This window comes from Vulpes lagopus, chromosome 20 (genome assembly GCF_018345385.1).
Source record: "Vulpes lagopus strain Blue_001 chromosome 20, ASM1834538v1, whole genome shotgun sequence".
Classification (NCBI taxonomy): domain Eukaryota; kingdom Metazoa; phylum Chordata; class Mammalia; order Carnivora; family Canidae; genus Vulpes; species Vulpes lagopus.
The window spans coordinates 21,965,403-21,980,054 of NC_054843.1; the positions used below are offsets into that span (position 1 = coordinate 21,965,403).

The 14,652-nt window shown below is 32.4% G+C and overlaps 1 protein-coding gene across 1 annotated transcript in view; it reads right to left on the bottom strand.

Annotated features, from left to right (window-relative positions):
- The window catches only part of NCAM2 (neural cell adhesion molecule 2), a 503,501-nt gene that overhangs the window by 5,701 nt on the left and 483,148 nt on the right, over positions 1–14,652 (bottom strand). The window contains exons 16-17 of the mRNA XM_041735239.1: positions 9,100–9,304; positions 3,537–3,656 (exon numbers count right to left, since the gene is read on the bottom strand). Of these exons, the coding sequence (XP_041591173.1) occupies positions 3,537–3,656; positions 9,100–9,304 (325 nt within the window). The remainder of the gene's footprint in view (positions 1–3,536; positions 3,657–9,099; positions 9,305–14,652) is intronic.

The following is a 14,652-nucleotide window of genomic DNA, read 5'->3' on the forward strand; positions in this document are numbered from 1 at the left end:
GGTGGCTTAGAATTGATAAACAGTCATTAGTATGAAAAATGTAATTGTTTGGAATTTAAACAAGCCAGTATTTTTATATATCAAATAGGTGAGTTAATAGTACATACATTTTTTCAAATAAAAACTGTTTAAAAATAAAATAAAAACTGTTAAAAGTTGCTGCCATATTCTATTACACAATTTGAAAGCTGGGTGAATTAGCTATATTCTTTGGAACTTAATGGAAGTAAATGCATTTAAGGACTTTGTCACTTTTCTACATTTACTATATATGTTTTCTTTAGTCTCTTGTCACCATTATTTTTTGTTGTTATTTTGGTATTATTTGTGAGCATATTTTTTTAAAGGAGAAAGAATCTCTCTCTCTCTCTCTCTTTTTTTTTTTTTAAGATTTTATGTATTCATGAGAGACACACACACACAGAGGCAGAGACTCAGGCAGAGGGAGAAGTAGGCTCCATACAGGGACCCTAATGCGGGACTCGATCCCAGGACTCCAGGATCACACCCTGGGCTGAAGGCAGGCGCCAAACTGCTGAACAACCCAGGGATCCCCTATGAGCACACTTTTTGAAAGTTGTTTTCAATTATAACTAAGAAAAACAAGCTCTCTTCTTTTTCTTCTTCTTGTTCTTCTTCTTGTTCTTCTTCTTGTTCTTCTTCTTGTCCTTCTCCTTCTCCTCCTTCTTCTTTTTTAGATTTTATTTATTTTTTTTAAGAAAGCAAGAAAGAGAGCATGAGTAGAGGAAGGGGGAGCATGAGGGGCAGAAGGAAAGAGAAGCAGACTCCCTGCTACATGGGGAGCCCAAAGCTGGGCTCAATCCCAGGACCCTAGAATCATGGCCCAAGCCAAAGACAGATGCTTATTCGACTGACCCAACTAGGCACCCCTTTATTTCTAAATATTATGATAGCTTCACAAATCTTACTATCATGACAATGATTCGAGGTGTATAATTTTTTCTACCACTCTTGAATTCAATGGTTAACGATTATGCCTTGTGTACATGGCTTTGGGGGTAAAATTTCCTCCCTTGACAAAATACTTTTTCCACATCAAAAACAAATTCCAGTTCAATTCTGTACTTTAATGTCATCATAAAAATAATGTCATCATTTTGTGGTGTAGTGAATGTTACTATGTTAGTTTCTCCGGGATTTACTTGTAATTTCTTTTCTATTTTTGAATGTATTGTATTCTGAAGATGAAAGCTATTAGTGAAAACTAACCAAACAAAAGTAAGTCACAGGTAAAAGTTACTACAACCCATTGCTGGGAATGAAGTACCATCTACTTTGTACCCACTAGGGCAGTTTCTTTAATTTATATTATAATAATGCCTTCACAGTTCTTCAGTTCTCCCATCCCCAAATATTGCAAACATTGATAATAAAAGATAAAATCAATGGGTCACTTCTAAGCAGCAAAACACAGAGAAATTTAGAGCTTGGATAAAAGGTTAGCATAATGCTTCATATATCTCTTATTCGAAGACCTGTAACATTGTAATTAACCAGTGTTTTCAACTAATTCTTGGATGATGAATATTTGCATATATAATTTTCACTACTTACATTTATGTTAAATTGTTTTTAAAGATTACTGTTAATTCTATTGTTTTTATGTTGATTATTTCTTTTCTATAATTGAGGACTGGAGTAGTTATAAGATCATCTTTTTTATTTTTGTTTTATTTTTTGCAAAATATTATCCTGTCACATGTAAGGATATTTTTTAGTAGTGTTTTGTTTTGTTTTTTTGTGGTTACAAGTTTTTATTTAAACTCCAGTTAGTTAACATATAGTGTAATGTTAGTTTCAGGAGTAGAATTTAGTGATTCATAGCTTACATGTAAAACCCAGATCTTAGCTAGTTTTCATACACACCAATCTGATTGCAGGTGTTAATAAGTATATAGAAATTTGTTTGTTTTGTAATATTTCACTTCCTTGAAAATTCTTCTAATTTTTGAAGGGGAAACTATAGAACCCATCTTGTAAAAGCTGCCTCTAAAGAGTAAACTTCAGTTTAGAAGATAATAATCTCTAAATGCAGTCACTGACATGACCTGAGGATTTATACTGAAATTTTAGCTACATAGTAGTACTTTGTATTTCTCTAAATAGTAATTATTTCAGTCCCTTGAGAGCAGATATCAGGGAATTTCTGCAACAAGTTATTTTCTTCACCTGTAACGACTCACAGCCTTCCATTCAGGATGAGAAGCCTATATCAAATTTCTCTGCAAGGGAATGTGTGCTGGTAAAGAAAAAGGGATCCTTAAAAAAATAAAATTTAGAAGTCACTTTAGTGAGCAGTTTTTAAAGAATAATGTGATAGCTATGGTTTTGTTGGTATCTAATACATTTCATAGAATACTATTACCATCCCCTCATAATGCCTTTGACTTTAATCACTTTAACTTTCATGTTGATGAACATCATCTTTGAATGTGTACATCCTCTTTGCAGATGTAGTTGAAATAAATATCTGCTATGTCTACAATGGACCTCTGACGGGTGTAGAAAGAAGTAAATAATATAATCTTGAATGAAGAGCAAGCACCAGTTGCTATATAGACATTAAAATGATAGACAATTTAACTGTATTTCTTTCTCTTCCTAATGACTCTTCTTTCCTTTTAAAGTACACTTCTGTATATTTTCACACTATTAATTTTTATTTTAAATTGTGATATTCATATTCAGAATAATGACTTATTTCCTGACCTTTTTAAAAAATATTTCAGCAGATATCACATTTTGAAAGTATACGTTCTTTTAAAAACAAACATTTATTTATTTTAGAGAGAGGGAACATGAGCTGGGTGCAGGGAGGCAGAGGGAGAGAGAGAATCTCAAGTAGACTCCCCAACTGAGTGCAGGAGGTTCCATCTCACAACCCTGAGAGTTGTATGTCATGACCCTGAGTTGAAATCAAGAGTTGGATGCTTAAACCTTAACTGACTGAGCCCCCTGGATGCCCTGAAAGTATCACTTTCTTAAAGAGTAAAATAAGTGTAAGAAAATCTGACTCTAACATGTTCCATGTTTTTGATAATTTTACATAAAATTATAAATACATGTTTGAACAGTTGATTTCCTCTGGTATTGATATAACATTTTCATATGAAATGTCTAAGTAGAAAATGGTTTACAGAGGCGCCTGAGTGGCTCTGTCAGTTGGGTGTCTGCCTTCCACTCAGGCCATGGTCTCAGGATCCTGGGATGGAGTCACAAGTCCAGCTTCCACTCTGCAGGGAGTCTGCTTCTCCCTCTCACTTTGCCCCTCCCTACCTCACTCATGGTAGCTTTCTCTCCCTCTTGCTTGTCTCTCTCTCTCAAATAAATAAAATCTTTTTAAAAATGGTTTTTGATATTCACATGTATTTTATTTGAAAAAGAAATATTTTTCTACAAATGATGTTATTTGGAAATATATGCTATAAGTAATTACAAAATGTTATAATTAATCATGCTATAATTTATTATGTTAACTTTTATCCAAAAATAATTAAGCATTTGAATTTACTTACTCAGGTTCTGTTAGCGGTGTGGTTTCATTTGGCTCATTTACTGGGCTCCCATCCTCATGATTAGTGATTCTTTCATCCTCTGTTCTCATCTCCACTATTGGTTCTTTTGATCCATCTTTCCTAAAAAATAAACAAACAAAAAACCTTACTCATGTAATGCAAAAATAGAAGCATTATGAAACATAGTTTAGCATCTCAACTGAATCCCACCTCCTTCTGCCAAAAGTCCAACAGTCAGATTAAGAATACCACTAACAATTTTTTTTAATTTAAATTCATCTCACCCACATAATTTTCACTCAGAAAAAATAGAAAGGAGAAATTCCATTTTGTCTAGAATTCTTTTTCTCCTCAAAGCTGTGTTAAATTTTTACAAAAGTCCAAATTTAAATTTGATTGTGTAGTTTATTTTGTGAAATAAATAAAAAATGTTTGCTAAAGAAAATTATGACATAAAGTAGCTTTTCCCTCTAACTAGCCATATGCTTTAAATTTTTTATTTGAAATATAGCATCAAAAATATTGCTCCTACATTACAATTCAGAAGATAAAATTTATATATGAGATGTTTTATTGTTTTAAATGTTTCCATGAGTTATATGAATGATTTTAACTATAATGTGATATTCATATTTTCAAGAAAATAGCTTAAATAAAAATATCATAACATATGCATGATCTGAGCCAAAATCAAAAGCCAGACGCTTAACTGACCAAGCCACCCAGGTGCCCCTCTGTTTGCTTTTAAGTTTGGTATTTTCTTTTAAATCTCAAAGCTCCGAGATTCTTTCTTCAGCTATGTCTAGTCTATTGGCAAGCTCATCAAGGGCATTGTTCGTTTCTACTAGGATGTTTTTGGTCTCTAGCATTTCTTTTGGATTATTTTTCAGAATTTCCATCTCTCTACTACACAGGCCATCTATTCTTTCATGCTGTCCTACAGTGTTCTCACCATATTAATCATATACTTAAAAAAAATCTTGGTCTCATAATTCCAACATCCCTCCCCGCCTTCTCTGAATCTGGCCCTGATGCTAGTTCTGCTTCTTCAAAATGATTTTTTTGCCTTCAGTATAACTTATAGTTTTCTTTATACTGGGACATGATGTACTAGTTAGAAGGAACTGCTAAATACAGGCATTTACTAACATGGTGGTAAAGTGGGGTGTGGAGCAGGTACATACAATAGTCTTATCATTAGGCTTCATTAAGTCTCTGCCCCTGGACTGTAAATGTCACAACTGCTTCTCAGGCTTCTGTCCTGAAGTGAGTCAGAATGGCTGTAATACAATGGCTGTAATGTTATGTATTTCCTTTCTCTCACATGCCAGTAAAGGGGGCTGGATTTGGATATCTCTCTGAACATTGAAAAGCCATTTCCACACACACACATACACCTTGGCTAGTTACATCTTATTAATTTTTAATAATTTAGTTCCTTTACAGCTTGCTCAGGTAAGTCTAATCAGGAAAATCCTTTCCTTTTTTATGTAGCATTTATAACGTAAATTATTTATTTATTCATCCATTTGGTTGTTTTTTAACTGAAATGTGTTTCCTAGTAGAGTAAAAGTTAGATGATGGATGGGACTAGTTTGCTTTACTTCAGAGTTGCATTTCTGGGGCTTAGAATGGTGCCTATGTAGGTGTTCAATAAATATTTATTTGCATAAATTAATGCTTGGGTAAGCAAGAGTATAAGTACAGTTTGATAAAATAGAAATCATTCACCATTTTTATTAGATAAATGATAAGAATGCAAGATAAATGTAAATTTAAATTTACAAGAGCCAAATGATATAATATTCTAGAACTTTACACGAATGTCATTCTGTATGCTATGGACTTTAATTTCTCTTTTCTGGAACTTGATACTCTTTAAACAAGAATTCTCTAAGTGTGTAATTACCGAATTCTGTAATAAAGCTGTATAGTTTTTAATTGTGATAACATGAAAGAACTAGTCTAAGAATGCTTCAGATCTTGTTTAAAGGCCAGTGGAGATCCAATCCATCAAATCAGTTATATTCTATTTCTCATTGCAATTTTATGTAATATTCTTGAAAAATATATATAATATTTTCCCAAATAAAACACTGAATATTTGAAAAATATTTGAAAACTGTTTTCCCAAAGCACAGGAAATAATGATATAAAAAGTTATGATGGATAACAAGCAAGGAATGAACCCTGTGTTTTCATCTTCCCAAGTCTTTAAGGTTAATTAAACCCAGCAGGACTTATAAACCAAAGTGTTGATGGGTAAATTACCAATTAATAGAGTAAAATAAAAATAAATGGCAGAACTTGAATATCCTCATTGTTTTGCACATGGTCACCAGTATCCTCCAGTTAATTAAGACAAAAACATGATTTCTCTCTTTAGTTCATCCCAAAGTCAAATAAACACATAGTATTTGACACTACCTCAGCTGTATCTAGACTCCATACATTTTATATGTCTATACCTTGGTCCAAAAAAATGTTATTTTTTATTTGGATTATTTCAAGGTCCTTCCACTCCATCATTCTGATTCTAAATAATTCCTCTATACCTATCAACCTTTCTGTAATTCATTCCTCACAAGTAGCTAAAGCAATCTTCAAAAACTTATTGGGAATGCCTGGGTTGCTTATCAGTTAAGCGTCTGACTTTTTGTTTCAGCTCAAATCATGATCTCAGGTTGTGAAATCAAGCCCCGCATGGGGCTCCACATGCAACACAGAGTCTGCTTGATTTTTTCTCCCTCTCCCTCATCCTCTACCGCTACCCTACCTCACTCTCTCTCTCAAATAAATGAATGAATAAATAAAATCAATTAAAACTTACAGGAGCTTTCTATTTAAAAATATTTCTTACTTGGACTTAAGTAAATTTAATACTTTGGTATCTAGTAATTCTCTAACATGACATTTGTACCAGACTCTCTCTGACTGGCATCACTCATGTTCATTGGCCTTTAACATAGTAAGATGATTTCTGCCTTAACAACTTTTGTATTAATTATTCCACCTTATAGGATATTTCTGCCCTGATTATTATATTCTTGCCCACTATCACGCATGCTACACCCTCCTTCATTTTCCCTGCAAGACGTCTCATGACCCAATCTGTAGTAAGAATTTATCACTCTATTTTTGTTTTTTTTTCTTTTTAGTGCTTATTGCTATTAAACACTTCCTTTTTTAGTTACTGCTTATTATTGTCTTCATAAGTCAGAACAAGAACTCTATGTGAATAAAATTCTTACTTACTTTTGTCATCTCTTTACTGCTTGGTTGTATAGCAGTGCTTATTATCTAGCATTTATCCAGGAAATATTTGCTCAGTGGTTCAACAAGAATAGAGATACATAAAATTAAGCTTTGAGTTATATGTGTATGTGTGATATATATATATATATCATATAATATCATAACACACATATATGTGTGTGATATATGGTTTTATACAATATATAAATCATATATATATACTGTTATATAATATATAGTTCTCTTAATATGTGAAAAAGAGACTAAAACTAAGTTTGGTATATATTTATTTAGGTAATAATGTAAAAGCACAGCAAGTTATTAAAAGTAGACTTTGTTCTAGCAAGAGATGGTGGATAGTGAATTGATCCTGCTACATTTACTATGGGACACATTACTATCTGATTCAAAGTGTGAAGTGGAGCCTGATTTCTGTTTGTTCTTTGCCGTGATCTGTGTCCAACAAGTAAGTAGGTGGCATTTTGGTATTGAAATGAATCTAATGTTTTTGAAATGAAAATGTATACTATCTGATTTGGCATCCTGTGAGGTGAAAATATCCCTTATAGAGAATCCATAAGAAATGGTCATAGACAAATTGCTTAGTAGGACTGAAATAAGCTTGGAGATGTAAAAAAAACCAAAACAAAGTAAAAAACAAAACTCAATACAGTTTTTACAAAGTAAAAAACAAAACTCAATTAAAGAATGGTTTCTCCTATATTGTGAAGCCTAGAAATTAGTGCATGAGACTACAGATGCCTAAAAGTATGCATAGAGAAGCAAATAGTAATGATTCAACAATAAAAATAAATGAACTACTAATAAGCAGAACACTATGAATGAATCTTAAAACATGATGCTGAATGAAGGAAGCCAGATACAAAAGAGTCAACATTACAGGAACCCATTTTTATCAAGTTCTATAACAGCTAAAAATTATTTATGATTTAAAAAATCAGAATAATAGTTGCCTGGGGCAGGGTGAGGTAATGTTAGTTTTCTGGATAGAAACATGAGAGAAATTTTGAGGATGATGCTATTTCTGAATTTTGATAGGGGTTGGATTGTACACATATAAACATTTGTCAAAACTCATCAAATGGAACAGTTTGTGCATTTTACACTATGCAAGTTTTTTACCTAAAGAGAACATTAACACATTTTGAATTGCATGCAGTGATAGGCAGGTCAATGAATTATGTAGGGTTCAGTGGATAGATACACTATGAAATGCAAAAAATAAAATAATGGATTGAGGGAATAGATAAATATATGATAAGAGAAATAAAATAAAATATTTTTTCTATAATCCACATAGATGATAAATGGGTGTTGGCTATAAAATTCTTTTAACTCTTTTGTATGTGTTAGATGTGGAACAGAAAGACTAAGATTTATAAAGTAAAGGAAATGTTCTCATTTCTTAAGAATGCTTATTTTGGATTACAGGGTTTAATATAACATATATGTATATGTATGCAAACACACATATACATAAACATTGCATGTTTATATGTGAATGTGCATGTTCTCCTGTGTCCTCTTTTTTTTAATTGAGCCTTTTGTGTTTTTGATATTAGATAAAATCTAGCAAAAGGCCACAAAACAAAACAAAAAGTATTAAAACCTCTTAGTTGATCTTTTACATAACAAACGAGTTTTCTATAGTATTCCGCTCTGTGTATTTTCTTGGAATTCACATTCTAACTGAAGGAGATGCCACAGACATAATAAGGAGATGTCTTATTAAACACTGCCAAATTCTAACATATAGTCATCTTTTGATCAAAATTTGGAAGAGTTAGTTTAGAATCTGTAATAATGTATTGCATGGCACATACAACATTTCTATACAATCTTGAAGCCTCTATGTAGTCACCTCTTACACTTGAAGGAATTTGCATAACACATGTTTTTACTCAGCTTACCCAAGTTTTTAACTCAAATTACCATCTATATCCTTCTTTTATTCAACATAAACTGAAAAACGGTGGAAAAAATGATAAATATATTTGCACCATTGTCTATATTTCCATCTGTTTATATTTAAATCATAACAGTAACTAATTTTTGTGTGGATCCCATTTTAAGATTTATTTTTTAATAATCTGTTTTCAAAAGCATTTGGCTCCATAACATGTTATATTATTTAAGGTCATTAGATTGAAGATCAGAAAGCAGACAGTAGTGTTCACTGATCTTAGAGCTGAGCTCTTTACTCTGCTCAGCAAAGTCCCTGAGCAAAATATTCAAACTTGACTGTGGCACTTGTGTAATGTAATTGCTGCAAATATCTGCTACTCACAGGTATGCAGCTTTTCCTTCTTCGAGTTCTTTACTTTTCCCACTAGAACCACTTTTCTTCCCGCACATTCTCCTCGTGATGCACATCAATAACCCACATTGCCGAATAAAGAAGCAGCTGACGTCCGTTACCACAAGGATTAGCAAGAGTGCCGCCACGCCCAGGCCAATGACTGCTCCGAGCCCAAGACCATTAAAAAGCGTATCTTAAAAAAATAAAAGAAAATAATTTTACTAAGCTCCAAATTAGAAAAAAAAATAGATAGTTATTTTGAAAATAAATCTTAACTAAAGAGACAGGAAAAAAGTGAGTCACTGGTAAATTTTAATTTCATGATTTTTGGGAACCATTCTCTGGCTTTCTAATAATATTTTAAGCAACTGACCTGTTAATGATTTGAAATATATTTTTTCTTTTTTAAAAGATTTTATTTATTTATTCATGAGAGACAGAGGAAGAGACATAGGCAGAGGGAGAAGCAGGCTTCCCATGGGGAACCAGGTGTGACACTTGATCCCAGGACCCTGGGGATCACGCCCTGAGCCAAAGGCAGATGCTCAACCACTGAGCCACCCAGGGTTCCCTGAAATATTTTTTTCAGACTTCATTTAGAAAAATGCTCTTAAAAAAAAAAAGAAAGAAAAGAAAAATGCTCTTAAGTAGCTCTCTTTCCAATATATTTTTTGATTTCCCAAGGGGAAGATAATGAATATTATTATAGCCCCAACTGTACTCTATTAGAAACTCATAACCATTAATGGATCATCACATTATTAAGAGGAAAATGTAGTCAAAACTCCTGTAGGAGAAGGTTAAATAAATGTTCCATGTAGAATTATCTCAGTTAAGCCTTGAACTTGCAAATTATGTGCACTCCAAGCACTTTGTTTTGACAGAGAATACATTTTAAAATATCTGTGTATGAATATTTTGAAAATCATCATTTTAGAATAAATGATTTACTTGTATTTTTTTCAGCTAATATCTTACTAAATCATATTAGACTAGAAGCAAACTTTTTCAGAGCTATGGTACTTATGACCTTTCTGAAGTGTATCATGGGAAGGCTAGGGACGATAGGAGTCATTTTTCCTTGACCTGTGGTTGTAGAAATTCTTGAAAGTCATACAGAAACTATCCATGAAAGAGGTAACTGGGAATAGGATGGAATATGCTGACTGATAAAGTAGAAATAGCAAGAAGGAGAGTGGAAGTGAGGATGTATCAAGTGTTTCACGCCTATAGTCAAAAATGATGTTAGACCACACAATCACAACAGTGTTGGCACAAAAATAAGTACCATGGAAAGAGATTAAACTGGTGATACTTTGTTATCTATCTGAGGGAAGAAAAGAATTCCTGTAAGACAGTGTTAGAGAATTATTCAAAATGATTCTTAACATAATTATGTTAACATTTGCTTACATAACATTATAAAATTATAATTATCCTTTTTAATGATAAAATATATTTATTACTCAGCATCATAATGGCATCTTAAATATCTAAGATGTGTGCAATGCAATTGATAGGGACAGATGCACACTTAGTTTGGAGAAAATCACTTCTGAAAAATAGCTATGTAAAACAAAGTTTTTTAAGTTATATTTTTAAAATTAGGTATAATATTTTAATAGTGACTTGAAGAAATTGTGATATAAAGGAATCAATGTAACTCATTTGCATTTTAAATCAAGCTGATGCTAGATGATGACAGACCTGTCTAAATCCTAGTTGATTTTTCCACTGAAAGACTGAGCCTCACATCTATATTTATTTTTTTCCCCAGGAAATGCATGTTCTTTAAAAAAAAAAAAAAAAAAGAATTCATTCTACCTGTGACATAGTTCCTGGCTTCTTACCCAGGTGACTTTGTGGTTCACCTGTGCTAGAACATGGACGTACTTCTATAGCATTTCTGTGTAATTGCAGGTAAGAATTCCTGAAGTCTTAAATCAACAAACTTGCAACTTCCAAGCAATTACACTTCCAAGCAAGTGTAATTTTGATAATAGTTCTTTTACTTCTGATAAAGAGAAACAGGAAGCAAACACATAACTGTGTTGGAGGATAAATAAGATTTCTGCAAAGTTCCAATACACAAATGGAGAATGAGATTCTAAATGTTATTTATCAAAGATATATCTATAGGCAAGATTGAAAAAAAAAACTAGCGTCTCAAGCTATAAAAATAATACATTAAGCAAACCAGGCTTTCTTTTGACAATTAGAAAATCATTTTATACATTTCCTTCCATTATCCTTTTTTGAATATACACGATTCCTACCTGAATGTACTATTCCAATATAATAAGGACAATTCATCTATGAAATGTCTTTGATTACATATAAAGCTAAATTTTTTTTTTCAGAGTCCATGGAAATTCATTTTGCTCTACTGCACATGATTCAACAACTAAAGCTCAAAAAAGAGGAGTTGAAAAATAGAAATCTGATCGGGCATTAGGCCTTCTGGATGTATTGACCAAAAGACCCTTCTGTTATAAACTATTGCCTTTTCTTTTGCTTCACTTAGGTTCCTCTCCCATGCAGCACTGTTCTAGACAATAAATCCCCCATGTCAATGATGATCTACCTGGCCTATTATTAAATCTTCATTTACCTTTTTTTTTTTTTTAATGTAAACTCCACCCCCAGCATAGAGCCCCATGCAGGGCTTGACCTTGTGACCCAGAGATCCAGACCTGAGCTGAGATCAAGCTTCAGACACTTAGCCATCTGAGCCACCCAGGCACCCTTTTATTCACCATTTTTAAGTATGAAAGGACTGGCTTTCTACTTAAATGCACTGAACCTGGTGTCCATCACATACTGCTGTATATCCTTGAATGAGGCAGCTAACTTCTCAAGGCTGCAATGTAACTTTATTAAAACGAGAACAATTATAGAAACAGCAATAATCACAAACTAGGTCATGGGGTTTTGGAAAGAGTGTTGTGAACATATTAATGTACTTAAAACCTCTACATTTATTGTCCAGTGCAGAGTAAAAATTTAACAAATATTGGCAATATTAGCACTACTATTACTATTACTACGACTACTACCACTACTACTACTACTATTTTGCTATTATAAAATTCTGGGGAAATGAAGTTTTGCTAGAAAAAAAATTGATCTTCTAAATTTAATCTATTCTCTAAGCATATTTTTTTCATCAGCACCCTAATGTGGGACACTTTCTCTTATTAAACACTGATTATTCTCTTAAGAATACAGTCACATTATTTTCTTTACTTAGTTTTAGCTAGTTAGCTTTTAAATAATAAATATTTTATTTATGATTTTATCATAAAACCAGCATACTGATCTGCTTTATTACCATCTTTAGAAAAGCTCTTAGAAACATTATATTTGTAAAGCAACTTATGATAAAGGAATATTGATGCTAAAATGCTAATTACTTTTTTCCTAAGGAAACAAAATTAAATCTTTTAAGCTCATGATTATAAATGTTGAGAGTTACTTGAAGTTATTTTTATGGAAAACTGAATATGTTTTGTCATTGCAGAGGAGAGGGTGGGCAGCAAGATAGTTTATGTAACAGATATTTAATTTTCTTGTTAAGTTATGGTTTTTAAAAATTGGCTTAACAATGTATTTAAATGCTAATATTTTCTCACATCCCATGAAATTAGACAATAACTATGAAAGCCAAATTTTCTAATGTTTTCATTTTTTTTTTCTACCACCTATTTACTATGGTGTGAAAATTTACTACTTGTCTTTGGCTTTTTCAGAAACAAAATCATGACCACATGTAAATTACATCACTAGGATTTGGGGACTAGCAATGATTTTTTTTTTTTTTTTTTTGGTGACATATAGAATATACTTTCTTTTTTAAGTTCATTACAGTTTTAATTATTTAACAAATTGAAACTGAGCCTAGTGATAATTTAAAAGATTTTAAGTTCAACTTTTCTTTTTTAGCTTTCCAGAATACTTACACGTCCTTTATGATACGATATTTTATGATAATTTTTACAACTCCATGACATAGGAAAATGGTGTTATCTCTACATTACAGATAAGAAAACTGAGGTCCAGAGAGTATAGTGGCCTAAGTCTCAGGATAATACTGGATATTAGATCAGTATCAGTGAAGACTAGCTTCAGGATTTATATTGTTTGTACTTGTGTCAGTTTTGTATTGTATATTCCTCATCAAATAATCAGAAGAGGAGGGACGCCTGGGTTGCTCAGTGTTTGAGCATCTGCCTTTGGCTCAGGTCATGATCTTGGGGTCTGGGATCAAGTCTCACATCTGGCTCCACCCAGCGAGCCTACTTCTCCCTCTGCCTATGTCTCTGACTCTCTCTCTGTGTCTCAAATGAATAAATAAATAAAAATCTTCAAAAAAAATCAGGAGAGGGGTAACATAGTAAATAAAACATGTAGTTTTTTTGAACAGGAAAATGTCTATTTTTTCCCTACACTACTAGAGGAACAACAATTTAAATGAGGTACAACAGTGTAAATCATTTATTTATGTATTCTTTATTTTAGTTTTTTAAAGCTTTAATTATTCATGAAAGACAGAGGGGGGGGGGGGAAGGCAGAGACAGAGGGAGAAGCAGGCCCCCCACAGATCAGGAAGGTCCTCGTGGGACTTGATCCCAGGACATTGGGACTATGACCTGACCTGAAAGCAGATGCTTAACTGACTGAGCCACCCAGGTGCCCCTTATTTATGTATTCTTGTAATTAGCTCTCTTTTTAGTGATCATTTTGTATTGCTTTTTGATAGAGTATTTTAAACTAGAATTTAATAAGAATAAATAATTTAGGAATTATAAAGTTTAAGCATCTGTTTTTTGGTATGTATTTTGCTATTGAGAGCAAATAGGAGAGTCATTCTGATTGTATTTCTATAACTTCCCTCCCAGCTGACCTTCTGTTCCATGAAATTCAGAAATTGTCAAGCTCAAGCCATATTAGTCCCCAAACCTTGTGTAATCACATCCTAACTGAAATAAAAACATAAATTCAAAGCATTAAAATGAGAAAAAAAACTTAAGTTAAAATTTGTCACATGCATATCTTTATGTTTCTGTTGTAGAAATTAATTCACAACTAAAACACAATTAATTTTCTGTGAAACGTATTACATTTGATAATAGTTTTTCAAAAACCAGTACATTATATTCATAAAACTAGCCTTGTTTTTTCACTCTTTAAATAGTTTAGTATTTTACTTAACTATTTTTCTATGTGTACATATCATCTCCTCCAAATAGATTGAAAATGACTTTCAGACTTGGAAAGGCAATAAAGATATGAAGAAAAAAAATTTCTTAATTTAATGGGTCCTAAGAGGGGAGATTTATTTTTTCCTCGCAGAATAGTGGTAGCTCTTTCCATAAGAGATATTCCTAATATAAGTAAGTAAATAGTGTAAGTCTATGAAAGACAAGAAGACATTCAAAAACTTTTGGTGTTTCTCATAACATTGCTAGGTACTATATCCTCCAAAATCGCAGTAGGTATACTTGTCTCCTTTCTTGTGTGTTTGTTCTTCCTTCATCCTGC